Raw genomic sequence first — 25809 nt, 5'->3', positions numbered from 1 at the left:
GGGCTGGTGACTATGATGCTGGCTGGCAATTTGACCTGAATCCATGATTCTCTTACACAACTACCTGAAAATGTCATCGAACATGGGTATTGTTATGTAATTTGTACCTATATTTCAAAACTGAGACAGTAAAGATTCTCGTTATCAACCGCTATCCTTTGCACTGGGGTTTCACAATTATAATTTTAATTGATGAGACATAGTCTACCTTTTTTTTGTTAAGCCTGTAGAGAGACTGTTTACATTCTTCCAGTGGATTATGATCAGATCATCAAAGAAGGAATACAGTGAGCAATGTTTAGTAGCTAAGTGTAGGAATACGTACATGTGGTCCGGGCACTCGGGAAACTAAGGCAGGAATGCCACAAGTTTGAGCAGAGGCTAGCCTGGGCAACATAGCAAGTCCAAGGCTAGCTACTTGTCGAGACTTTGCCTCCAAACACCTAAACAAGGGGCTGTGGAGATGTCTCATTCCATATAAGTGCTCGCTATGCAAGCACGAGGACCTGAGTTCACCTCCTGAAATACATACCAAAAACCACGTGTGGTGCTGCGTGCTGGTAATTCTGGTTCTGGGGAGGAGACACCAGCGGATCCCTGGTCCTCAGTGGCCAGCTAGCAGCCTGCCTGGCAAGCCCCAAGCCAGCCAGAGACCCTGTCCCAAAAAAAGAAAGAGAATGGCTCTTGAGGAGCAGTGCCTGAAGTTGCCCTCCAACCTACACATGCACGCACGCGCACACGCACGCGCTCCCTTCCGCTCTGCTTCATCCCACTGTAAGGTTTTGTAGCGTCCTGTGGGAGCTTTCAGTTTAATTTATGGGTCTAGGATCTAGATGTTGAAAGACTTGCTTTCTTACTACTGAACGGTTCTTATAAACTTACAGCAGAAAGTAAGTCTGGAGAGAAGTAAAGCCTCCGTTCCTAACAGATCTGTGCCTTTGCTGCTAAAACCAAGACCCTCTGATTGGTTCCCTTAGAGACTGAAAGGGTTAATGGACCTGTTGCTTACTTCCTGAAGAATGTGTTTCTGGTAGGCTGTGGATGATTTTCATGGCCAGGTAATAGACTCATCCCTAGTCGTCCAAGACAGAGTTAGCTGTGACTTGGTGTGGCAGGACGGGGAACAGAAGTTATGGTTAGAGGACGGACAGAATCTTAAATCACAGTTGTCCAGGCTCTTCAGTGTCTTGATGAACTTTCTGGAAGGCAGAGTTCAGCCTGCGTGCCTCTAGGGGATGTGCAGAGGACCCGAGGAAAGCTGGGGACAGCGATGTCCTGTTCTGAAGTCGCAGGCTGGTGTCTTTCGCTGCACCAATGCCAAGCAGGCATTAGAAGCTGTCAGAATCACTTTATTAAGACGGATTGTTTTAGAGGGTCGAGCTAAAGGACCTTGCCAGCAGAGGCATGAGGCACGTGCAGACGGATGTCTAGGGGCCAGTACAATGGCTGTGTGCTGCTGGAACCCAGAAAGGGAAGGCAGGAAGGTCAAGAACTTGGGTCCTGGCTCTTAGGGCAGAGTGAGTCACCCATGTTTCCCAGAAGACTTTTGCCCCAACCTGCAAAAAAAATTTTTTTTTTTTGAGACTAAAAAAATTGAAAAATTGTTCTTCTGCATTCTAGCTACAAGCCTATAGTGGAATATATTGATGCCCAGTTTGAGGCCTACTTGCAGGAGGAATTGAAAATTAAACGCTCTCTCTTCAACTACCATGACACGAGGATTCATGCCTGCCTTTACTTCATCGCCCCCACGGGCCACTCCCTGAAGTCCCTGGACCTGGTCACCATGAAGAAGCTAGATAGCAAGGTACTGGATGCAGTTCTATCCTCTCTGGCGCTGTTTCTCTAAGGACCCAGGTTATTTTCTGGAATGCATGTAGCTGGGTTTTGTTAACGCTTTCTTCCTTCCTAGATTACAGAGATAGAGGTTGTCCGAATGAGATAAGTGCCTAAAAACCTCTTGTGAGTGTTGGTCAAGAGGAGACAAAACCAGCACACGGCACTATCCTTAGTTCTTAGACGGGGACTGGTAGATAAGCACGGAGTTTATTGGCCCTCCTGGAGGCCTATAAAGCCCTGGCTATAATTTGAATTTAGTGTGATATCAGATTTTAATGTTTTGCCTGCTTGAGGACACTCAGCCTTCGAGATTTTCAACTGCACTCGTCTCAAAAGAAAATAAAGTCTGCATTTCGTTTTTGGCCCTGGGCCTGGCATGTTTGTAGCCTCTGTTTCTACAGCTCTTGAAGGAAGGGGGCCCGTCGGCGTGATATAATCTGATTCCAATTTTATAATTAACTTAGTTTTCTGTTTTGAAATAAACAGAAAACACTATGTTCTGAAATGGATGACTCAAGGGCGTCAGGAACAACCACAAACTAAGCTGTGGTACTTTCCCCCAGACTCTGAGCCCCTCTGGCACTCAGTGGAGATTCTCACTGGGTGATCAAAGCCCTGGGATGTGTTTTTGGCTGTACCCACCCACCCCCTGCCCGCAAAAAACAAAAAAACTGTTAAAGAGATTCTTTCTCTGCAGAGAACTAAAACATAGAGAGAATGTTCAGTAATTGATCTGTCCCCGAGCTCCTTTCTGAACCAGCCAGGCTCTTTGGGCTTCCAGCATTCATGGTGCTCTACAGAAAGATACTCTACTGGCCTTAAAGTATTATTATTATTATTATTATTATTATTATTATTATTATTATTACCGCCACCACCATCATCCCCACCAGACTCTGCAAGGATAACATTCTTCCTCATTCTGTTCAATTCTCTGGACTTCAGTTCCTGGGAGTTTTACCTTGCCCTGTCTTGGTAGTGGCACATTCCACATGGTCCTTGGAAACCTGCAGGCCCTTCTGCTCTCTAAGCATCCATTTGTTAGAGACATTCAGGAAAGGAGTCAAAAGGAAAAGGGAGAAACCAGAGGCCAAACAAACCAAAGAGTCCAACCGCTAAGCAGATTCAACTTTCAGACAACTCAGAATGATATTATCGGGGATCTAGGTGCCCTCTTTCAGTGTTGTTTAATTCAGTTTCATTGAAAAAGGTCAAGGGAAGATGATCAGTTATGATCATTCTAGAAGATTGTAATTACCTGCTCATATGATAGTTGGTGTCTCTATTTATACTGGTCAGTTTGGCCGAGAAAGCCGTGTTTTGTCTGTGTCTTTGCATCTCAGTCTGCAGTGTGTGCACAGGTAGTCAGTCAGCTTTGTCCCTCGGGTTCTGATGAAGCCTTTGTTTGCTGTTAGGGATGCTCCCCTCCACTGGAGGAAGCCCAAGCCCATGGCGTTTGGGAGGATGTGACAGAGAGATTGAAGACAGACTTCAGCATATCTCTTGTTCTGGTTTGTCAGGAGTTTGATTTGGCCCTTGAAGGGGAAAAGCAAAATATTCAAATGTGACTGAAAGACCATGGGCTCCTGAACTGGGCGGAGAGTCTAGTCTAGATAGCTGTCTGTAACATTCTCTAAAACCCCTGTGCCTACGAGAGAGAGAGAGGGAGAAAGTTCATCTTTAACCACGAACGAAAAAAAAAATGTTATTTTGTCATCCTGGCACTAAGGAGGTGGAGACAGGGGAATCAGAGTCCCAACCAGCCTGAGCCCAGAGTGGGTTTACCGCCGGCTACATGAGACCCTCTCTCGAAAGACTGTGTCCTTTCAACAGGGTTTAGGGAGTAGGAAATAACGTCCTTGGGGCTTTGTGCCTGCATTCCCAGGTGTCCTGGCTCTCACCCTGGACTGTCTGTCATTAATGTCAAACTCTAAATGCTCTCCTTTTCTAACTGAGACTGAAAGTGAGCCTTGCCGCTTTTGAGCCAGGGTCTCACGTAGCTCATGCCAGCTCAGACTTCCTATGTAGCTGAGGATAGATAGCCTGGACCACTTCATCCTCCTGACTCTGCCTCGTTAGTGCTGGCATTTGATGTGTGTGCCACCATGCTCAGGTGAGCCTTGCTTTTGATCCTGGATGAAAAGGTCATTTGATAAAAACTGATCTTCAAAAGAATTAACTCTGAGTTAGGAAATTTAAAAAATAGGTAATTTAAAAAAAATATCTTATTATTTTTTTATTTTTGGTTTAACACTTAAATCCCCCAAATTTTCAGAAAGGAAAGGGGGTCCTGCATAGTGCCGATGATGCTCCGCTTTAGCAGAGTTGCCTGGGTCTCCACAAACCACGCCCTGAAAGGAGTAGCTGTTTATTCAAAGAGTGGCCTGACTCCCTTGTTGTCACTGTTGTCATAGAGTAAAAGCACTTCCTTTTACCGTGTAAAGCGGGAGGCGGTGCAGGAGAGGAAATTACAAGTGTCGGTGTGGGATGCGAGGATGGCGAGCTAAGATGATCCTGTGCCTGCATCTCACATCACCTGCATCTTACAGTGGTGCCCTGTAGCTTCTGTTTTTTTGTCTAGTTTTATTTCTCGCAGCGGGACTGTGTGAACGTGGACATGCTTGCTTTGCAGGTGAACATCATTCCAATAATTGCAAAAGCAGACACCATTGCCAAGAACGAATTGCACAAATTCAAGAGCAAGATCATGAGTGAACTCGTCAGCAACGGAGTCCAGATTTATCAGTTCCCCACAGATGAGGAAACGGTGGCCGAGATTAATGCAACCATGAGTGTAAGTCATCAGTCAAGTGGGGAGCGGAGGGAGGCCGTCCAGAACGCGTGTGTAGTGGCAGCATCGAGGGGCTGGACAAGCCTGCGCTGGGGTCTTCAGTGGGACTCTAGCTCTGCTGTGGCTGCGAGTCATGAAACTAGCCAGTGCCTCAGTTTCCCCAGCTGTCAAGTAGGGAAGAGAGTCAGGATTGTTTTAGCTTTCTGTCCACCACTGATTTCTCCGGGGAGTCTTTGTGACACTAGCCTGGGACCTCATACAAAGCCTCTCAAAGGAAAGAGCCCTTGCTCTGTCTGTGCTGGCAGAAATATGGCTGCCTGGCTCCCTTTGCCTCAGTACTGCTTCCCCCTCTGAGCTGTTTCTCTGAATCTGCGGGTAAACAGGAAGGTAAGAGGATGCTGTCCACCGCAGAGAGGTAGCTATCAGGAGATGAAGGTGTTATCTCACTGGCCAGGTCTCCTCTAGCCAAGCTGGGCCTCAGACTCAAAGTATAGCCAAGGCTGACTTCAAACTTTTGATCCTCCTGTCTCAGCCTCTTGAATGCTAGGGCATAAACCACCTTGACTGGATCAAATGCCTTTAATCCCAGCACTTGGGAGGCAGAGGTAGGCATATCTCTATAATTTTGAGGCCAGTCTGGTCTATATAGCAAGTTTCAGGCCAACCAAGGCTACATAATTAGACCCTGTCTCAAAACAAAACAGAATTATTTTTAATTATGTGGATGTGTGTATCTTTCTGTGAGTATTCAAGATGAATCTTCTGCTGGAAGCAGAACTCTGGTCCTCAGTAGGAGCACTGCACTCAGTTGTAACTGCTGAACCGTCTCAGGTACCCTGGACCAGGAAACTCTGGTATCTTGTGCATCACACAGAAGCCATGTGTGCAGCCTGAGCTATGGATGCTGCCTGATTCTGTGTGAAAGAAGATTCATCTTGGAAACCTTCGACCCCTTTTCCACAGTGGACAGGGAGCCGTAAACAATTCTCAGAGCAGCCACTTCAGATCTCCTGACTCCTGTGTGCTAGTAGAAAGCAGTTTTCTCCCCCACTTGGCAGTGGGGGAGCCATAGCTACCAGATAACCCCGTGTGGAAGAGTCCGTTGTCTTGGACACCGTACCATCTCTGCTTGAGCTAAGCTCGGGTGCAAGGCTGGAGCCAGTATTTAGCAAATATATTTCTCACTTGACATTTGTGTATTGACTAGCCATCTGAAATAGTTGTGGAGCTGGGGGCTCAGCTCAGTGGTCAGCTCACACCTAGCTCATGGAGGGCCTTGGGTTCCACACCACCTCTGCAAAGCCAGGAAGTAGAACAACCACATTCAGTAGAAATACAATGTAAGCTAGGCGTAGTCCATTTATACCTCACCAGTGCAACGGTTCCACCGCAGGCCTTTGGAATCCACTATTTGCTTCTAATGACCCCGAGCCTCAGGTCAGAGTTCACACCCATCAGAAACAATTGATCTGCATTTACCTGTCATGAAATTACAATCAAGAGGCCAATCATGCATTCGTCATTCCTAACATGCTTTACAGTTTTTCAATATGAAGACAGTTACCCAAGATAATTTTTCTTTGCCTTCATAAAGCCCTTCTGTATCTCTTGTTAAAGATTTGGTTTGAGCTCAAAGCTAAATGAAATGCAAACTCCTACCAATCAATAAATTTAATATTTAATGGGAAGATATTTTGCATTGCTTTCATTTTTAAATTTAAACATGAATCAATTAAAAAGTAATTGAAATTTAAAAGTGATCATCTTGATCTCACAAGCCGTGTATATATGTCAAAAGATTTACTTTTGTTTGTGTGTGGCAGTGTTTTGCATATGTACCACGTGCGTGCAGTGCTCATGGAGACCAGAAGAGGGCATCAGATCTTCTGGAACTGGGAACTGAACCTAGGTTTTGTGGAGGAGTGACTAGTGCACCTAACCACTAAGCAATCTTTCCAGTCCTCCACAAGTCATGTTTTAAGTGTCCTGTGGACACAGGTGATGCGTGGCAGCTGTGGTCGATGACATGTAACTCAAGCTCAAGTTGATCCTCAAGTCTAGTCTGTATTGGGCTGGAGAGAGTATATATACTTCATGAAGGACATTTGCCTAGCTACAGGGTCTGTAGGTCCATCCCTGTCCCCCATCCCCGTCCTCCCCCCATTTCATGTGACCATCTTTTCTCTACATAAAGAGGCCCCTCTCTAGCAGGAAGAGTGATGGGGTCAGAGGCTATGATTGGAGCTGCCGAGGATAACCACTTGCCTCTTCTGTTGCCTGACAGGTCCATCTCCCCTTTGCTGTGGTTGGCAGCACTGAAGAAGTGAAGATTGGCAACAAGATGGCCAAGGCCAGGCAGTACCCTTGGGGTGTGGTGCAGGGTATGTCTTGTCGTGGGAAAGGGACTCTCATGTTAGTGCGTGTGATGGAGAAATGATGGCCACAGTCCTTCTCTCCCTGTGTCGTCTAGGGAGGTGTCCGCCTGGTGCAGGTGGGAAGGAGTGGTGCCATTTAGCCACCGTGGGTCTGAGGAAGAAAGAAACGGTCTTCTGTCAGGTAGACAGGCTAAGCAGCAGCTACAGGCCCTGAGCCTGAGGCAGCCCCTCAAGATGTCGGGCTGTGTGGGAAATTAATAAAAATTTCTAAGATACGAAAGAGTTCTTCCCAGGGAGTTTGAGCCAATGGCACCAGCAAAGCATCGGAAAGCTGGGAGAGAGCGCAAACCTCCCAACAAGGGGCTCTTGTTTCTTCCTCGTCGCTGGGAAAACTGTTTTCCAAGGAAATGTTATTTCAGCAAATGTTATTTCATATCGGGTGAGCGGGAATAGTGGTGGTATTTAAACACCGCCCTGCTGGGTTGGGGCAGCACAGCATGGTAGGTAGGAATCCCACTTTGGAGCCAAACGTTACCCCTGTTGGGCAGTCAGCTGGCACCCCAGACCTCTGCCACAGTCTGCATGGCAGAATGGTCAGGAAGGTAAAGGAAAGATTTGGGGAGCCCCTTCTTCAGCACTCTCTTTACACCATCGTGGTTAGTGTTTTATTGGGAGTGGAGGGAGGGACCACCACGGCATCCTCCATGCCTCTGAGACCTCCGAGGGTCAGTGACAACCCCTCTTGAGTGTCACTTCTGTTGTCAGTGACTTCGCTGTAATGGCCTTCCTCCCCTTTGCTGGTTTCCTGTAGTGGAGAATGAAAACCACTGTGATTTCGTGAAGCTGAGGGAGATGCTGATCCGCGTGAACATGGAGGACTTGCGAGAGCAGACGCACACGCGCCACTATGAGTTGTACCGGCGCTGTAAACTTGAGGAAATGGGCTTCAAGGACACCGACCCCGACAGCAAGCCCTTCAGGTAGGAGTGCACACATCGGACGGGTGTCTTGGCTGTGCGGGGCGGTGTATCGGCGCACCCCGGAAAGGATTGTCAGGACTGAGGCTCTGGTACTACAGAGGCTTGGTAGGGAGGGGTTAATAGCGCAAATCTTAGGGGGCTGTGGTACCCACTTATCTCTGCTCAGTGAAGTGGGTGTTTTTATTGCTGACACTCCGGAGGGGTTGTTACAAGTGCTAACATTCAAAGCACTCAAAATGTAAGCAACTGCCTAAAGTTCCATAGTCAGGGAAAGGGGGTTGTTCTGAATCCTGGCTCCTGACCCCAACAACCAAAATTCTGTTTGTGGGGTGTAGTGACTGACCCACACCCCCACATTCGCCACATTCATTGTGCTGAACAGATTTAACTTCCTAAGGCCACTAGCTTTCAAATACTCGTTTTTTACAAAAAGAGTGTGCGCGTGCATGCGTATGTGTATGTGTGTGTGCATGCATGCTTGTGTGCGTTGCCACAGAGGCCAGAAAGCAGGGGGTGTCAGATCCTCTGGTGTTGGAATTACAGGTGAGCAACTTGATGTGGGTTCTGGGCACCAAACTCGGATCCTCTGTAGGAGCAGCCAGTGGCTTAACCACTGAGCCCTCTCTCTAGCCCTCAAGTTCTCTTGATTTTTCACACTGGTGTTCAGTTCTGAAAGCGGGTAGGAAAGATAAAAGCTTCGATAGCTTACGTATTTTCCACCTCACGGATGGATGGACAGGTGAAGTGTGAGAGGAAGAAGAGACGATTGGAGCTGGAGAGGTGCTCAGTGGTTTGATCCCAACGCCCACATCAAGGCTCGTGGCCATCTGAAGCTTCAGTTCCTGGGGATTGGATACTCTCCTCTGGCTTCTTTGGGCACCAGGCACACGTGTGGTGCATACATAAATTCAGGCGAAACACCCCTACACATAAAAATAAATTTAAAAGCAAGCTAGGCTCAGCGCCCTAGCAACTGCCCACCTTCTGATAGAGCTTGCCGTGGTGGAGAAAGATAGCTGGTTGGGTTGATTGGAAGCATGGCTCTGAGTCACTGTGGAAAGTGAGGCTCAAGGCCAGATCGCCACCTCCTGGTAGAGGAAGGAATCGTCCAGTCTGAGCCTGAGCAGTGTTCTTAAGGACGATCTCAGTTGAGCCAACGGGAGGTTTTTCTGGACCCTGAGCCTCTTCTGGTAAAGGCTGCAGTGCCTTTGAGCGACTTGTTTTCCACCTCTTGTGCACCACGAGGACACGCTGTAAAATGTATGAGCCACAGAACTGATGGCTGGCCAAAGAACCCGAGCCTCCAGTGCTGAGTGAAATAGTCTCCAGTCATCTGAACAGCCCCTTTGGTGGGAGGAGTTCTCTCTTGGAACCACTTTAGAGAAAGTTCAGTACTTTCTGGGCTAGTTCCCCACACAGTGAAACTGCACTCCCATAAGCTTGCCTGAGTTTGTGAGAACAAATGTAAATCTCACACAAAGGACTGGCTTCCAGCCGTTCGTCATGTAATCTGGTCCTGCAGGCGTGTGGACTGTCTTCAGCCAGGTAGGATGTGGTTCTGTGAAGGCAGGTATAGCAGGTCTCTCTATGGTTGCAATGTTTTGTTGTTGTTGTTGGTTTTGTTTGTTTGTTTGTTTGTTTTACACCAGAAACCAAGTTCATAAAGCCAAGCACATTTAAGGGTTAGTAAGTCTGATGGAAAATGGCTTTTGTATAGTGTATTTGTTTCCATGTTCAAAAGTGGAACAAAGAAACTTTGTAAAGTTGGATGCAGTGGCCAGGGCCAGACAGTGTGGAGGAACACTGCATCAGGGGCCCGAGTTCAAGTCTTGGCTCTGCTGCTTCTCATGTCCTTAACCCATCTGGGCCAGATCAGGGAGCAAAGCGGACTTAGCAAGAGGACTTTCTTTACTGATTCAGTTCTACAGACCAGAGTCTCATCACCGTATCCAGTTCTGCTTGTCTCACTGGGAAGCACCTTAGACTGTAATATAAATGAATGGGCATGTCTGCATTCCAGCCAGTAAAACCTTACCGGCAATGACAGGAAGTAGGGGCTAAATCTGTTTCCGCGATCTCCTAACATCTGGACTAGGTCATGGCCTGGACTCCTTGCCGCGTAGGTTGTTAGGGGTAATTTGCCTCTCATTGTGTTAAAAAACCATTCTGCACACCTGTGTTCTTTTAAGTCCTGGAATTTGAGAAATTAGAGGGTCTGGGATGCTACCTGTTCCTGCTAACGCAAGGAGAAGCCAGGTGGTCTGTCTGCCTTTCATCAAAAAGACCGGCCTTCCCATCAGGATGGCCAGGGCTGCCTTCCTACCTGTGCAGGCAAGCAGTCCGTCTGTCTGTCCACCTGCCTCCCCCCCCCCCCCCAGTCACCCCACTGACTCTGTTGCTGGTATTTTTATTAAGGCCGCTCCTACAAGCCCAGGAGGAGGCCCAGCAGGGCTGCAGGCTACACCATCTTCCAGGCTTCAGATTTCGCTGATGACACTGGAGTTATGGTCCCCACCTCCTTCCCCATTTGGTCACATTTCTATAGGCCCTAAATTTCTTTTTTGATGCTGAAATAGAAAAATGTTTATACCTATATATTATAACCAAGGCCCATATACATTATAACCAAGGCCCATATACATTATAACCAAGGCCCATATACATCATAACCAAGACCCATATACATTATAACCAAGACCCATATACATTATAACCAAGGCTTGTACCTAAAAAAAACAAAGGTGAAAGGAAAGATTTTAAAAATAAATTGATTACCTCAGTAACTAGGACAGGGTTTTCCATTTAAAGTGTAGATGGGTCCTCCTTGTGCAGTCACCCCTCACTCAGACGTCCTTCCTGCTGTGGGAAAGATCACCACAGAGACCTGGCTTTGGCCCGGTGTGAAGTGAGTGTGAATCCCCTTGATGGCACTATGTTAGGAAGTCAGCCTCTCCCTTGGGACTCTTGGGCCTACAGCAGTTCCTAAGCCTTGGGGACAGTGTAACAAGGGGCGCAGAGCTAAAGACACAGAAACCACAGTTGATCTTTGACGGCACCATTCCTGGATGTTCTGATTTTCCCTCCTTCCAATATCAACATTTGATGTTTTCATTGCACGTCAAGTCTACCTTGGACAAAGCGAGTGGAAAAGGGACCCGGTAACTGACCGACCTTGTCCAAGTTTAAACCTTTTACCACATCAGTGTCTTCTTAGGCCTCCCTGTGTAATCCTCACTGGCCTCTCACTCGCCAGACTGGGCTCAAACTCAGGGAAGCTCAACCTTCATCTACCTTCCTAGGGCTGGGATGAGAGGTTTGTGCCGCCAGGTCTGACCTTCTCAGGAGATGCCGCCGTTGAGTTGATCTCTAGCAGCCTTACTAGGAGAAAAACCCCAAAAACAAACAGAAAAAGGATTGCAGCAGAGTCAGCTACTACGGTATTCATTTAGTAATTCAGTGCTGTTTCTTTTACAGCCAGAAATTACTACTCCATTGACGTTAAGACCTTAACTCCCTATGCCTTTCTATTTAGCTCAGATCTCTCAAGATGAAAATGCTCCTGGATGTACCTGGGAGCTCCCCTCCCCAGGGGCAGTTGGGGTGACTGGGAGAAGTATAACTGAAAGGCTAAAAGTTTTTAAATTCTTCCAGCAGAGGTTTCCTGTGAGGTTGGATGTTGAAATCAGTCCTTTCTTTGGAGCAGGCTGTGACCTCCGAGGCAGGTTTATTGGGCCACCAATTCTAGTAGTGGGAGCCAGTGGGAGCCAGTGGGAGACCACATAGGGTAGGGCTGGGCAGTTCTGGGCAGCGAGAGCACTCGCGCTCACCCATGGTCCTGGTATTGTCCTTGAGCCCACCTAGATTTCGCCATGTGCCTTTCTTGATCTCTAAAAGATTTCCTGGATACCGGGGCACCAGCTGCTCTTTCCTCTGTCCGCCTTTCCTGTTTGCCTCTATGCATGTGGCTCTGTGGCCTTGGAGCACAGTTCTGCCAACCAGAGCACCCAAGACCTTCTTGGCTAAGGTCTGTCCTTCTCCGAGCCCCTTTCTGTCTAGTGTTTCTGGGCTTTTCTCCTGAGATACCATTGCCCTTTATGGCATACCCTTGTCCAAATTGTTCATCCTTCCTCTCAAAGTGGCATCTTCTCTCTGACTCACAGAAAATGCTGGGGTACCACCCTCTTCTTTCACAGAGTCCCCTCAGGCTGTTTTAGGGGTATATAAGGCCCTGGCTCACCAGCCAAGTGGAAAGTGGGTAGGGCTCCCATCAGTGAGTGGCCTAGGTTCAGTCCTGGTACCTTGACACCTTCATGGTGCAACCAAGGCAAATGACTACCCTGTGCCCACATTCCTCCATCTATAAGATGGGGAATGGGAGATGTCTACTCTATGACCTTATTACAGGGTTTAATGCATTCATGTGTAAAAAGTGCTCCGTAAGTCCTGGTGACAATGATCAGACCCTGACATACCTTCTATCAGATGGTTCCAGGAGAATCAGACAAGGAGGAGGCTGCTCTCTATGGACCCCTAAGATTCGGGGCGTCCTTTTCCTTGATGCCAGCGAAGAAAACCTGCTCCTATGGGCTTCCAAAGAGAACATCAGGTCCTCCCGACCAGCTGAGACCCTTGTGAGCTGACCACAGTGTCTCACTTAGCAAAGGGAGTCAATGGCTCCTGTTTTAAAGTTGGGAACTGCCAATGATGCCCTTGCTGTGGTGCCCCTGTGCACGCAGGGAGTCTCCTAAGCCGGATAGGGGTCCATGCATCTGTATTTAGGAAAGTACACTAAGATGTGTCCGTGTGGCCATGGTGTGCTGTGAGGGTGGGCCCACCGTGCATGGCCGATCCTTGCTGTTTTGACTCCAGAACCCGTCCCTTTGAAGTTCTTCTCCTGAAGCCAGGTCATGATTTCAGAACACAGGTTGGGTGTGTTTCTGCATAAGGAACACTGCTTGACGAGAGAGGTCTGTTCGTGATACTAAATAGAAAACTAAATTTTCTGTAAGATTTTATAACAGGGCTAGGCTATCCTTTGTGCAAGTCTGATTCACAGATAAAGGTGATGAGTTTATCACAAGCTGATGGAGACAGTCATTTGTGAGTTACTTTAAAGGTAACTACTGATAAAATTCTAGGTCTCTTAAAAATCACTTTAATGTTAGCCAATACTAGTATTTCCAACTCGTTTTTGTCTCATATAATAAAAGTAACTTCTGAAACTCAAAGCGCATGCTTGCTTCCCAGCAGAGAGCATTGGCAGTGTGCAGGGCAGGAGAACTTGTCTCCTGTGGGCTAATGAGGTATGACATTCCGAACCTAGTCACACTCTTCATATGACTGTAACTGTCTACCCGTTGTGTTCCCGCACCAGAGTGCCTCCCCACTGGGTGTTCCTCTCACCACCTGAGTGGACAAGTGTGAATTCTGAGTGCCGCTAGAGGGTTCCTGGGAGTACCCATGGCCGCCGTCTAGTCTGCAGTAAAGTTGCCCTCGGTGTGAATTCAGTCTGCATTAAAGGTAGACGCCACCTGCAGGTTCTGTTACTATCCAGCTGTCCTAGATAAACTGCTAAGGAGAGAAGGAAGTGCCATTTGCACAGGAACTCCTGTTTCTTTGTGGTACACGAGCTCTGCCATTTCACCCAGGATACTAGGTCCGCCATCTTGCAGAACTCTGTGGACCTGGCGGGGTAGCTGCAGGCCTTGGGCACTGCACTGTGCTTTTGGACATATTTGTCTCAGCACAGAGAGGAAGAAAGCCCATTTCGCTCGCACGTTAGTGTGTAAATGACACTGTGCACTGAAATGTATGATGGTGTCTCATGCCCCGTCTTGGTTTGTGGGTTTTTCGTAGTCTTCAGGAGACGTATGAAGCAAAAAGGAACGAGTTCCTGGGAGAGCTGCAGAAGAAGGAGGAGGAGATGAGGCAGATGTTTGTGATGAGAGTGAAGGAGAAAGAGGCGGAACTGAAGGAGGCTGAGAAAGAGGTGAGCTGCACGTCCTCCCGGAGCCTGAAGCCAGAGGCAGGCTTTCTCTCAGCACTTGTAATTAATTAATGGCTCTTCACACTGGTGCGCGGTGCCTTCTCCTTCCCCTTTGATCTCAAGAGCAGCTTCCCCACCAGGCAAGGGATGCCGGCCAGATATTCTCGCCCCTGCTAGCAGATGGCAAACTGAGAGCCATGAAGTTGAGTGATTTTTACAGTCGCCAAGGCTAAAGCCAGTTCTGAAGTCTCTACCCCTGATCACGTGGTTTTTTTCAGCTCCTGAGTTCCTCAGTTTATAAGTCTTAAGATGTGAGATTTGGGGTTCAGCTAACTAAACAGTAGAGGAGCTTTGCATTATTGGTCTTACCGTGCCCCAAGCTCCTGCCCACGGCTTCTATTCCAGCACATTCCCTGCTATGGCACCCTCCGACTCTACCTGGGTCCCCACCCAGGGAAACCTCACTGTTGATATGAATTTTTGCCACAGCTCTTCCCTATGGCTCAGTAGTCTTTGAAATAATGTTTGCATCTTGTTTTTGAAGACTAGTGAAGTGCAGAGATGACCCAATGGGTGAGGGCACTGAGTGCTCTCTCCTGCGGGCAGGGCTTCAATCCCTAGCACCCACATGGTGGCTCACAACCGTCTGTGACTCTAGTTCCAGGGGATCTAAAGCTGTCTTCTCATCTCTGTAGGCACCAGGCATGCAAGCGGTGCACAGACATAGATGCAGGCAAAACACACACACACCTGAAAATAAATAAATCTTTTTTGAGAAGCTAGTGAAGCTCAGAGGTCATTAAGTAGCTAAGTGCTTAAAATGGTTTTGCTGCAGAGAAAGGAAAACTGAGTGATGGGCTGAACTTGAGACTGGTAACCTATTGGTTTCGTTTCTGTTATTTTTATTGTTTGGTTCTGAAGATGAAGACAGAGCCTCACACTTGTGTGGTACACCTTCTACCACTGGGCTCTGCCCCAGCCTGTGGTTGTGATTTTTTTTCCCTCAGATGTTAAAAGTTATTCTTCTTATTTAAACAGTTAGTGTGTGTATAGCTAAAATATATACGTGTGCATATGTATGAAAAGAGAAGGGACAATAAATATGTATGAACACTGTGGAATCTCTAAATATTTTATATGTGTTCATAAAGGCCCCCAAACAAGAATCCACCTTTGTCATAAGAGTGACTTTGTTATTAGAACTATGGTTAATTTTTACCCTTTTCATGCTTTTTAAAAACAAAAACAAACAAACCAAAAACCCCTACATTATCTAAAATTGTGTGTGTGAGGGGGTGGGTCTGAAGACAACTTGTAGGAATTAGCTTTCTCCTGCCATGGAATATCCAAAGATCAGACTCAGGGCAGGCTTGGCAGCAAGCCTTTAGCCACTAAGTCACCTTGCTGGTCATCTTTATGTTTTCACAAATAATGTACTTTATTTTTGAGTATAGTAGTGTATGCTGTTAGTCCCGGCACTCAGGAGGCAGAGGCAGACAAATCTCTGTGAGTTTGAGGCCAGCCTGGTCTCCATAGTAAGGTCCGTGATCACCAGGGCTACACAGAGAGACTTTGTCTCAAAATACTAAAAATAAGAAGAAGAAATTAAACAAGTACCTGAGGTGCTTAGCCCCAAGGAGCTCAAATGGCAGATGCTCAGGGCTCAGTGGCCTGTCTTGCTCCTCCAGAAGCCACCCAGATTCTTCCTCTTGTCTTAGTCCCTCTTCTGTCTCCGTGAAGAGACACCATGACCCCAGCAACTCTTAGGTAAGAGAGCATTTAATTGGGCCTGGTGTGCAGTTTCAGAAATTTAGTCCATTATCATCAGAGTGGGAAGCCTGGCAGCATGCAGGCAGACATGGTTCTGGTGACGTAGCTGAGAGTTTGAGATCAGGGTCTGCAGGAAGAGAATGCTGCAAGGACCGGAAGCCCCCTCCGACATTCCTTCAACGAGGCCACACCTCCTAATCCTTTCCAAGTAGTGCCACTCCCTAATGACTAAGCATTCAAACATCCTAATGACTAAGCCTATGGGGGTGCATTTTTATCCAAACCACCATTAAGTAAGTACAGCCATTGACGGCACTCTGATTTTGCACGTACCCACACAGCCTGTACCACTCAGGTTTCTGTTCCTTTCGCCGAGCCCATTTTCCTTTCTCCCTCTCAGCTTCATGAGAAGTTTGACCTCCTGAAGCGGACACACCAAGAGGAGAAGAAAAAGGTGGAAGACAAGAAGAAGGAGCTTGAGGAGGAGGTGAGCAACTTCCAAAAGAAGAAGGCAGCGGCTCAGCTCCTGCAGTCCCAGGCCCAACAGTCTGGGGCCCAGCAAACCAAGAAGGACAAGGATAAGAAAAAGTAAGCAGGTGTCGCCCGCCTCCTGGGGACCGCTAACAATCTCTTCCTCTTGCATGTCCACCTTTCCTACTTACAGACTGGAAACCGGTCTGTGGCCAGAAAAATAAAAGCAAGTATTTTTCTCTACAGTGCAGGGAAGATGACAGAGGTTTTTAGAGGGTACAAGAGATTGATTAACTTATAAACGTCACTGTGGTGATCACGCAGTCAGGACTAGAGTAGCCTGTGCCTCTTGTAGCAGCTTCAGTGCCAACTCTAGGAGACTCAGAGAAGATGGGCTGGCTTCTCTTAGTGCCTCTGGAGGGCTTCTCATGACCCTTGGTAAAGGAGCATTCTAAAGCTCACGGTTGCTCACGTGGTTCCCTGCTCTGTTAGACAGGATGGGGAACGGCTACTGGATGTTATTCCCAAGTGCAGCTAGTGGGCGCTGTTTATTTTTTTTATTTTTTCTCCTAAATTCAACAAGCTGAACGACTATTTTATTGTGTAACTCAACCAAAATGCCCGCCCATTTAGCAGAGCCCTAGCAAGCCTCATGCCACTCCTGAATCCCACACAGGAGCAGTTTCGGCACAGTCTTGATTTCAAGTACCAAAGGGTCAGTTGCTGCTCTTGTGTGGTCACTTCCGATGGCACCCCAGAAGAGCTGTCAGATCAGCGAAGAGGTGCACTTCCTTAGACTTCTGTGATTTGAAGCTGTCCATTGAGTCGCCTTAAAGAGCAGAGGGGGTGGGTGGTGCTGTGACAGTAGCTGGGTTTGACAAGTAAGGTGCTACGGAAGGACCACTTTTCCACGGCCCCGTTACCAGCCCTGGGATGCCACGCTCCTCTCGAGAACCTCCTCTCGAGAACCTGCTGGGCTAGTGCGGCCGTCCAGGCAACCCTGGAGCCCGCTTCGGGGTTCTCATTCTTCATCCTTAGATGCTAAGGTGCTGGGAGAAAACAGTGCAAACGGTAGTGCTGGTGCGAGCAAAGGCTTCCTTTTTTGACTGAGTTTGCACAGTCCTGATTGAGAGGCAGGCAAACCAGCCCAGTTCTGTCGCCACCTAGTCCTGGCTCGTGCACAGCAGGCTTACCCCTGAGGATCTGTGGTGTGCCTGTAGCCTTTGCAGCACTCTGGTGACATATTGGAAGGCTAGTAAGTCATGCTCCGCACACATTGCGTTTGCAAGCTCTGAGGCAGTAGGAAATGTTCCAGCGAACAAAGGAGCGGGAAGCCGCACAAAGCAATAACAGGAGTAGTCTGTGTAGATAACGTATGGTTTTAATTGGGGTTGGTATAGATCCAACTCATCAAAGGGGTTCAGCAGCCCAAACTGTGGGCCAAATCAGAGAAACCCTGCCTCGATAATCTAGTTCAATACAACGCTTTGTTGCTGTGTTGGAAAAGCTTCTAATACTGATAGTGGCATCCTTACACAGTGAGTGGCATCCCCAGCTAGCAAGCCAGAGGCAAAGCCATTTGGTATTGAACCCTGATCCAAAGCCTTTATCTGAAAAAAAAAAAATTACAGGTGTGCGGGGGAGGGGGGCTGCTCACTCAGATCTTAGGAAGCCCAAGGGTCTGCTTTCTTACCCTGAAGCATTAAAGGGGCGGAGGTACAAGTTCTAAACTAGAAATGTTTATTATAAAAGACCAGCAGTGTTAAAGAGGATATTTCATGTATCCTAGATGTGCCTTTTAGCAATAAAAATTCTAAAAACTGATGATTATCGTACCTCCATCTAGAAATGGACATTTTGGGCTCTGGACCATGCTGGCTTCTTTCCTTCCCGCCCTAGGCTTTACCAATGTATAATGCTTTTAAAGTTTATACGAAACCTGTGTTAAAATCTATTTTAGCTTTATTTATATATTCTCCTTTATTATCAATGGTGTTAGACTCGGGTCACAATAACCACCAGGCTCAGTGCCTGGCATGTATTTTGTGTGTCACTTCCCATACTCCCGCTTGTATAATGAAAGCAAAGGCTAGGTGGAGGCCTGAATTCAAAAATACCCCTGATAATTGTTGCTGACAGTGGAAGGCTTTGGCTAGAGAGGACCACAGAGAGACAGTAACTGGGGCAACGAGAGCAGCGCTTTGAGCTGGAAGAGGAAGGTTCTTCCTCCTGGCCATCCGTGCAGCCGGTGCGGGTGTCACCCCGTTGCGCTTAGGAGCTGTCTGTGCTGAGCAGAAAGCTTCAGAAGGGTGCTGCTCCCCCATCTGCTGCGCACGCCCCCATCCTCTGGGTGCCCCTTGCCAGTCTTAATTCACTTTCTAATAATTTTAAACTCTTTAATTTTTTTTTTCTATTCTAACAACACACTCCCTTTTTGAGCATAGGTAAGTAGGTGGCATGAGGGCATATAGCATTTCCTAAGATTCCAAAGTAGAACTAACCCTGGCTCTGCCTTAGTGGGACCCCACCTTCTGCCATCTCTGGCCACCAAGCCACTTTTCCTCATTCGAGGCTGCCCTGCTGTGGTAGGACTACCTGAGGGGACAGTGTCCCCCCTCGCTCTCCTGAAAATGATCTACACGGTTGCCAGGAGGCCTTCACTGGTTGAGATGCATCTGACCCCAGAGAAAACTGAGTCTTCATTTTATACTGGCATGCACCGACTGCGCTCTCCACAACCGTCTCTGCACTTTTTTTTTTTTTTTTTTTTTTTTTTTGGTTTGGGTTTTTGCTAAGTAACAAAGTTGCATGTTTGGAGTTGCCTACAATTAGCCTTGCAGATCCCAGGTTTGGTATTGCTTTGGTCTTAGGAGTGGGGGGGAAAGCTCCTGGCCTTGCTGTAGCTCCACCGTGTTCCTGTTCAGCTCTGCCCAGCTAGACCAGTAGCATGTCCTCTGTCCACTGTATTCCAGTTTACAAGCCTCCTTAGGCGTCTTCTCCCGGTCACCTGGCAGAGACGCCTATTGTCTGTTTATTCTCTGACTCCTCCCTCAGCCCAGAAGTGGAAGATGAAGTTTCTTTTTAGCCTGGTGTGATCTCCACTCCTCACAGAGAGTGGTTTTGTGTTATTTGAGAAAACAAACCAAGCAGTTGGTCCTTGCACTGGACTGTGCCTTGGTTTTAGGAAGTCACCCCTGGATAGAAATTCCATGCAAAAGGGACGCGAGCACATGCTCTCTATTCGGTATTCAAGGTTTGCTTTGCTTTTCCGGCAGAATAGCCTACTCGAGTTTTTTGCCTTTTAATTTCTGTCCGTCCCATAATCATTGCATGAGCATTCGCCACCGATGAATGCTGGTGCTGGCGCTCCTAATTTTCTTTTTGTTTAATTTGTTATCATCTCTAACTTTTTTGTTTTGTTTTTTTTAACTTGCAGTGCAAGCTTCACATAAAGCCGGGCGAGCCAAGGACGCTCCCGCACTCACCTGCTTTGGCAGTAATAGCGCATCTCTGTCGTCTGTGCCCTGTTTGATTTTGTATTGCACCCTTCCCCACACACCAGTAACCCTTAGCTCATTTTGCTGAATGTTGTCGGGTGATAGAAAACCGTAGAACAAGGGGGTAACAGCAAATGCTCGTGCGGCTGGACCGGGTTTCTGGAAAGTCGATGATTTGCCTCGTATGCCTGTTCCAAGTGGCAGCAGGAAGCATGTCTGTCACTTGTATGTCATTTTGGACCAAGGAAAGTGGGGTAAAATACTACCTGTACATTTGACGTGAGAGCTCACCACCTCAGCAGCTGAACTAAAACCCTGAGTAGCCATGACAACAACTTGCATTTTCTTGATGATTCATCTCATGCTTGCGCAGCCCCTGAATTCATTGCTCTTCTTCACACTTGCCGCAAGCCCAGCGTGGGCTGGAAAGTAGGCAGAATGCTGAGTGTATCATAGACAGCTTTCGGCTTGTCTGACTCTTTCATTGAATTGCTTGGTTATTTGGCGTGAGCTTGTGGTCTGCTCAGACCCTCTTAGGGATGGAGTCCACATCTGAATGCCCATTCTAAAGCCTGGCCCAGCTACTGTGGACCGGTGTTAGGAACATGACTATGTTCACCTCCGCCAGGGAGCCCCTGATGCTTTCACAGGCCCAGATCCCAAAGAGCAGCTCATTAAGTATTGCTTAGCTAAGGAACCTTCCACTGAGGACACTGGGTCCCCACTTACAGTGAGGGGTATACCCCATCCCCTTCCCCAACCCTTCCCCACACACCTGCATTCGCTGTAAGCAGGCTGGCTACTTCTAATAGAAATTTTCACGAACTGCAATGAAAAAAACTGCCATAAAAACTTGAAATAGAAAGGATGCTATCCAATGCATTCCCTGTAGCACAAATCGGAAAGGATGTCCTCAGTTTTAAGGCAGGATGGGACTGAGCCCAATGCACCATTACTCAGCGTAGAGGATGGTGAGGCTGTCGGTCAGCTTCGGCTTCAGTTCAGCTCCTTACTCGTGTTGAGACCCAGTTGTCTCTAAGGAATTTTCCACATTCACCCCCTCACTGTGACTAGTTCTGCCTGCTCTGTCTCTTGGGGTCATAACTCACTCTGCCTCCCCTGGGGCAGCGCTAACTCCTGTGCCAGGACACGCCCCATCTGCCTGCTGTGTGAGGGGGAGAAGAGCGCATTCTCTCTCCTCTCTCTTGTCTTCTGCTTGGCTGCCCCATGCTAACATGATCCCCTGGCTTTTCCTGCCCTCCTGACGTTGCTCATGAACCCAGTCCTTCGCCTCCACATTTCTCCTCTGACATCAGCAGTTCATGCGAGTCGGGTAAAACACGCTGCATCTCACGCTGTGACACACACTGATAAAAAGAGAATTGTCCAGTCAGTCCCTGTCTGGTCCCAGCCAAGTTTTCATGTTCTTCCTTTCTTCCTTTCCCAGTCATAAGAAAGCGGTGGTCTTTCATAAGCTGATTTAGGCTTCTTTAGGCACAGTAAGGAAATGGGCTTCACTGGGGTGCAGACCAGGCTGGGACAGAAGCCACAGAGCAGCCGCCACCGCCATCATCTTCACTGATTGAGGTGCCCCTAGGCAGACCCTGGCTTTGCGTCCATCTCTCTAGCTGGCTGTGGAGCAGCAGGCACTGATGGCATGCTCACTAACCGTGGCTGCATTTGCTTCTTCGCTGCGCACCACACAAGAGCTTGAGTATTTGTGTTGTATGCTTGCTCCAGCCACTGCTTGTGTGAGCCGTTTTTTGTGCCTTGTAATAGAAAATAACCCTTTGCATTTGATTTCTCACATCCCTAAAAGCTTTTTAAGATAAGCTCAGCAAAAAAAAAAAAAAATTTCAAAAACCATCCAGTTGACTTTTTGATGCCAAGATTATTGATTGGATTTCTTTCTCCTTTTTTTGGCATTTAATTTTTTCATAGTAAAATGAAACCTATGGAGAGTCAGGGAATAAAAAAACTAAGAGAATCCTAAGAAAGTTAAAAACAAAAACAAAACCATATTGCTTCTGAAACTGTTTCCTCCCACCGCACCCAAGCCTCCCGTAGTTTTGTTACTGCTGCTCTTTTTCTTTCCGTATCTGTGCCTTTCTTCACAGTAGTCCCTGGCTCTGCACGGAATAAACGATACTCTCAAATCTAGTTGGATATGCTTTCACCTTTGCATGTAAGTACAGGACTAAGACTCGGAGATCTTTCTGTTTCAGATGAGGGAAAACCATTGGGACAGCTGAGTTTTTCTTTTGGAAGGGGTCCTGAAGGTACAGTCTGAGTAATTTTTTTTTTCCTTAAGTGAAAACATCTATATACTGGCCACATTTCTATTTTGCTCCACAGTTTTTGCTTCCTCTTGACCTCAGTGGAAGTAGGCAGGGTATTGGATTTGCAGAGCATCATGTGGTCGGCCTTGGATTCTGACAATGGGAGAAGGGAACTCCTGCCAACCACTGGATAAAAGTCCAGAAAACAATGTCTCTGCGGCCTTTCTATACCCTTACAGTTTGGACCTTAGCCTAATGGTCTCTTCTTTGTGCTAACTGCATAGTGGCCACTCGTTTTTATTTTTTTATTTTTTTGTCAAGACAGCTTTGGCTGACCTCCCTGAGCATCTTTTGCTCCTTTCTGAGCATCTGTGCTTCCTGTAACTCTCCCGTGCTGCAGGGTATGATGGAATGGCCAGCAGGAGAGTTCAGTGGCAGGTCAGGACTATTTTCCCGGCTTGGGCTCTGTATTAATTGGTCTCAAAGGGCATCTCTCAGCTAGGAGGACCATTCCACTTGATTTTGGGCACGGGTTTCTTGTTCTCCTCCTCTACTCACCAGCAACAGCTCTTGCCTCCTCTCCATCCTCTGCGCCTCTGATGGGTGGACTTGGCTGTCTCACTTTCCTGACACCCCCACACCCTAAGTGTTCCACCAAGTCTGTGTTCAGCCCCTCCCCCCAAATCATGCTGTCTCTGTGTGGTCCTGCCGGAACTGTCCATTTGAGCCCCTTGCCTTTGCCATTCACAAGGGTCTGGACTTGTCAGGTGTCCGTTTTCAAAAGTCCTAGTTCCGCTGACAGGACGCTTATTATGGAGTTGTTACCTGAATTATGACCTATAGAGTCTAGTTTGTAAGTAGGTGTGAAGGGAATTTTTGAAAATAAATTGAAAATTAAGCTGTGAACAGCATTAGAACTTTTGTCTACTTCTTGATTTTAAAATATGCTGATATGCCTTAAACTGTAGTTGTAGAACTGTTGTTTTTGCTGTTTGGAGATAACCAATGTTTTCTAAACTGTTGTGTATTCTTTCAGTGTTAATGCAGAATTGTCATGTATGTAAGCTGCATGTTAGACACGTGTCTTTTTTAAGAACTAAAATAATTGTATTGATATGAAGCGTATCGTTCCTGCAAGTATGAAAGTGCTGGCTCAGCAGCCCGCTGAGTAACTCCAGTGTCTGTGAATGTGGTGTGCCAACAGGTGACCTATGCATTTATCACTAGTGCCAAGACTTAAAGTGGGGAAATATATTTTTACCCAACCGTTGTTCTGTGTGCCCGTTTGTGAGTTCTTTCCAGTCCCTGCCTGACATGCCTATGTACATACACGTGATTGTCACATCACATAAAGAAATGGAGATGGACTGTCTCCTGCTTCCTTGCCTTGTGTGGTGGACTTCAGTGGTTGGCCCCGCTTCTCCAAGACACCTTGCCCTATGGCGTCCTCAACCCCACACTTGTCCTTCCTGTCCCTGCCTGAAGTGCATCCATGACTCACAGTGTCCAGCAGAGGCATCCTCCCCTCCCTTGGTCCGGTGTCCACACTGCCACCCACCCCTCCCAGCCGTGCTTAGTGACACTGACCCTTCAATTGCCACACTGCTACCCTCACAGCTGGTTGTAAAGAAGCGCCTTTTTTTTTTTTTTTTGGCTTTAAGAATCAATTTGAATCTGAACCTTTCTCTTTTCTCTCTGTAGCTTCTTCTTTATGTAGCCATCCCGTTGCCAAGCCCTACTCTCTCTTAATGGACAGCATTAGAAGAGCAGGAGCTGCCTGCTCATACGAGTTTGGGAAGAGTTACCTCATTTCCACCATCGCCTCCTGTCCTTTAAAGTCTGGGTCAAATATTGCACCGCTGTTTGTATTTGTCAATGTCTGTTTACAAACCACCACCCTCAGTGGCTACCGAAGTGACTTCAACTACCAAAAATAGTGACAATAATATTCATTAAAAGAGTGAAATAGAGAACTTGGGCCCTGACTCAGACCCGGGCTGGAATCCTCTTGCTTAGCTGCCACTTTCTTGAACTTCCTGATCTAAGACCTTATGGACCGAAGAGAGCATGTAGCCCACTTGAGGTGGTCAACACCTGTGGAGCACTCTTAGCTCATGGTACCCCCATCTCTATCCCCTGGGCAGCTCTCACCAGCCTCTCAGGATCCTCAGCCATCAGCAGGTCACAAGAGCGGGACAACCCTTGCCTTCTGTTAGTTTTGTGGGTTGTTTCGGGTTGGGATTAAAAAAATATATAAATATTTGCTATTGCATGTGCAGAGGTGGCTGCAGTTTTTCTTCTGGAACATCCTATTGATACGGTGTTTTTACTTTTCAGCTGACCATCTGCCTCTTGAGAGAAAGAAGTGGGCATCTTCCTTTAAGTTCAGCAGCCGTTTTTATTTGACTCTGTTACCTGTACCCCTTATATAAACTGTCTGGAGAGGGAGTTCTGTTCGTTTTGGGGGTGGGGGATTCCAATTAGCCAGTCCTGCTTTATGTATGTTATTCAAACTTAGTTTTGGTAACAAAAATTATGCCAGTCTTAAGCTCACTTCAAGGGGAAGTACTGTTAATTTTAAGGCTCAAAATTCTGCTTAATATGTTCTTATCTTAGATGCAATTTGAAAAATGCCCCTTTTTGTTACTAGAGTTTTGATCTACAAGTCTTAATTACATTTGAATTGTGCCAGTGTTGGGTAAATGACTTTTCTGCCTCTGAGGCTCAATTTATATTTAAAGATATCTTAAAATAACTTTTGGCCCGTCCCTGCTTTTCTGTTTGTTCTGAAGCCCTACTTGACCTCCTGTCCATGGTTTTGGTTGTTTTTTTTTTTTTTTGGTTGTTTGTTTTATTTTGTTTTTGAAATCACGAACACCAAATAATGTATATATCCCTTCACCCTTAATGTATATATAATGTATATGTAACTTCATTGGTAACAAAGGTTCAATTCCTGTCTTTTCAGAGGGATCCACATGACTTTTCCCCTATACTATCTGCAAAAAGCCCGCCCACATCCAGAAACACTGTGTCAATTGAGTGAGCTTGTGATTTCCAGTGCAGACCTGTCTGTCAGGCTCAAGGCTAAGACACTCTTAGTCACCTCTCAGACAAAAGTCAAGGCCTATCTAGTGTCAAGAATGAAGTTACCTTCCAAATTCACTACTTGCTATAGCTTTGCTTGTTTTCATCTTAAAATATTTTCATCTCCTATAAAGGAGGTAGCTCATGGCACTAGTGTGAGTTACCTTTGGTCAGAATCCTTTCATCTTAAAATATTTTCATCTCCTATAAAGGAGGTAGCTCATGGCACTAGTGTGAGTTACCTTTGGTCAGAATCCTTTGGAGTGGTCCCCTCTGTAAGAAAGGTACAGTGCTTCTGTGGGTCACTGAAGACAGTAGTGCTTATTCTGATTGCTGGAAAGCAACTGGATGCATTTGTTGGCAAGCAGCTTGCATTCCTAGAAAGTATTCCTAACCGTCAGTAAAGTCAGTTCCACTGGAGCTAGCAAGAGACCCAAATGTGCCTTCAAGGTGTACAGTGGCAGAACTTCAGTGCTGTGAGTACCAGAAGGGGAGTAGTTACCAACTTTGATGCCAGACTGTTGCTGTTAAACCTGAGGTCATGCTGAAACCACTAAGTATAATTTGCTTAATTCTTAACTTCTTTCAATCACTTAATTTCAATTTTATACTATCGTTTGTTTTGAAAAAGCATTCTGTTTCAGATCATAGTGTGAACAATGTTTAAAAATCAAGTCTGGAAGCAGAGTTCAGCCTGTGAAGACTGTCTAGTTTCCTTTTTCCCTTCATCCTGC

The 25809-nt window shown here is 46.9% G+C and overlaps 1 protein-coding gene across 9 annotated transcripts in view; it reads left to right on the top strand.

Annotated features, from left to right (window-relative positions):
• Septin11 (septin 11) overlaps window positions 1–24779 on the top strand; it is an 84326-nt gene extending 59547 nt beyond the window's left edge. Inside the window, exons 4-11 of one of the 9 annotated variants that reach the window (XM_041671217.1) lie at window positions 1621–1807; window positions 4472–4633; window positions 6915–7011; window positions 7817–7985; window positions 13842–13974; window positions 16142–16329; window positions 21830–21894; window positions 24326–24779. In XM_041671217.1, the coding sequence (XP_041527151.1) occupies window positions 1621–1807; window positions 4472–4633; window positions 6915–7011; window positions 7817–7985; window positions 13842–13974; window positions 16142–16329; window positions 21830–21851 (958 nt within the window). In that variant the 3' untranslated portion in view covers window positions 21852–21894; window positions 24326–24779. The other 8 variants (XM_041671212.1, XM_041671216.1, XM_041671213.1 and 5 more) reach the window with 8 other exon arrangements.
• Window positions 24780–25809: the final 1030 nt, after the last annotated feature.

The sequence above is a fragment of the Microtus oregoni genome, unplaced genomic scaffold (genome assembly GCF_018167655.1).
Source record: "Microtus oregoni isolate MIOR12 unplaced genomic scaffold, Mior012 000021F_ref0000039, whole genome shotgun sequence".
Lineage (NCBI taxonomy): Eukaryota > Metazoa > Chordata > Mammalia > Rodentia > Cricetidae > Microtus > Microtus oregoni.
The sequence above is the reverse complement of the archived record's forward strand: the minus strand, read 5'-3'. Positions and strand labels throughout refer to the sequence as shown.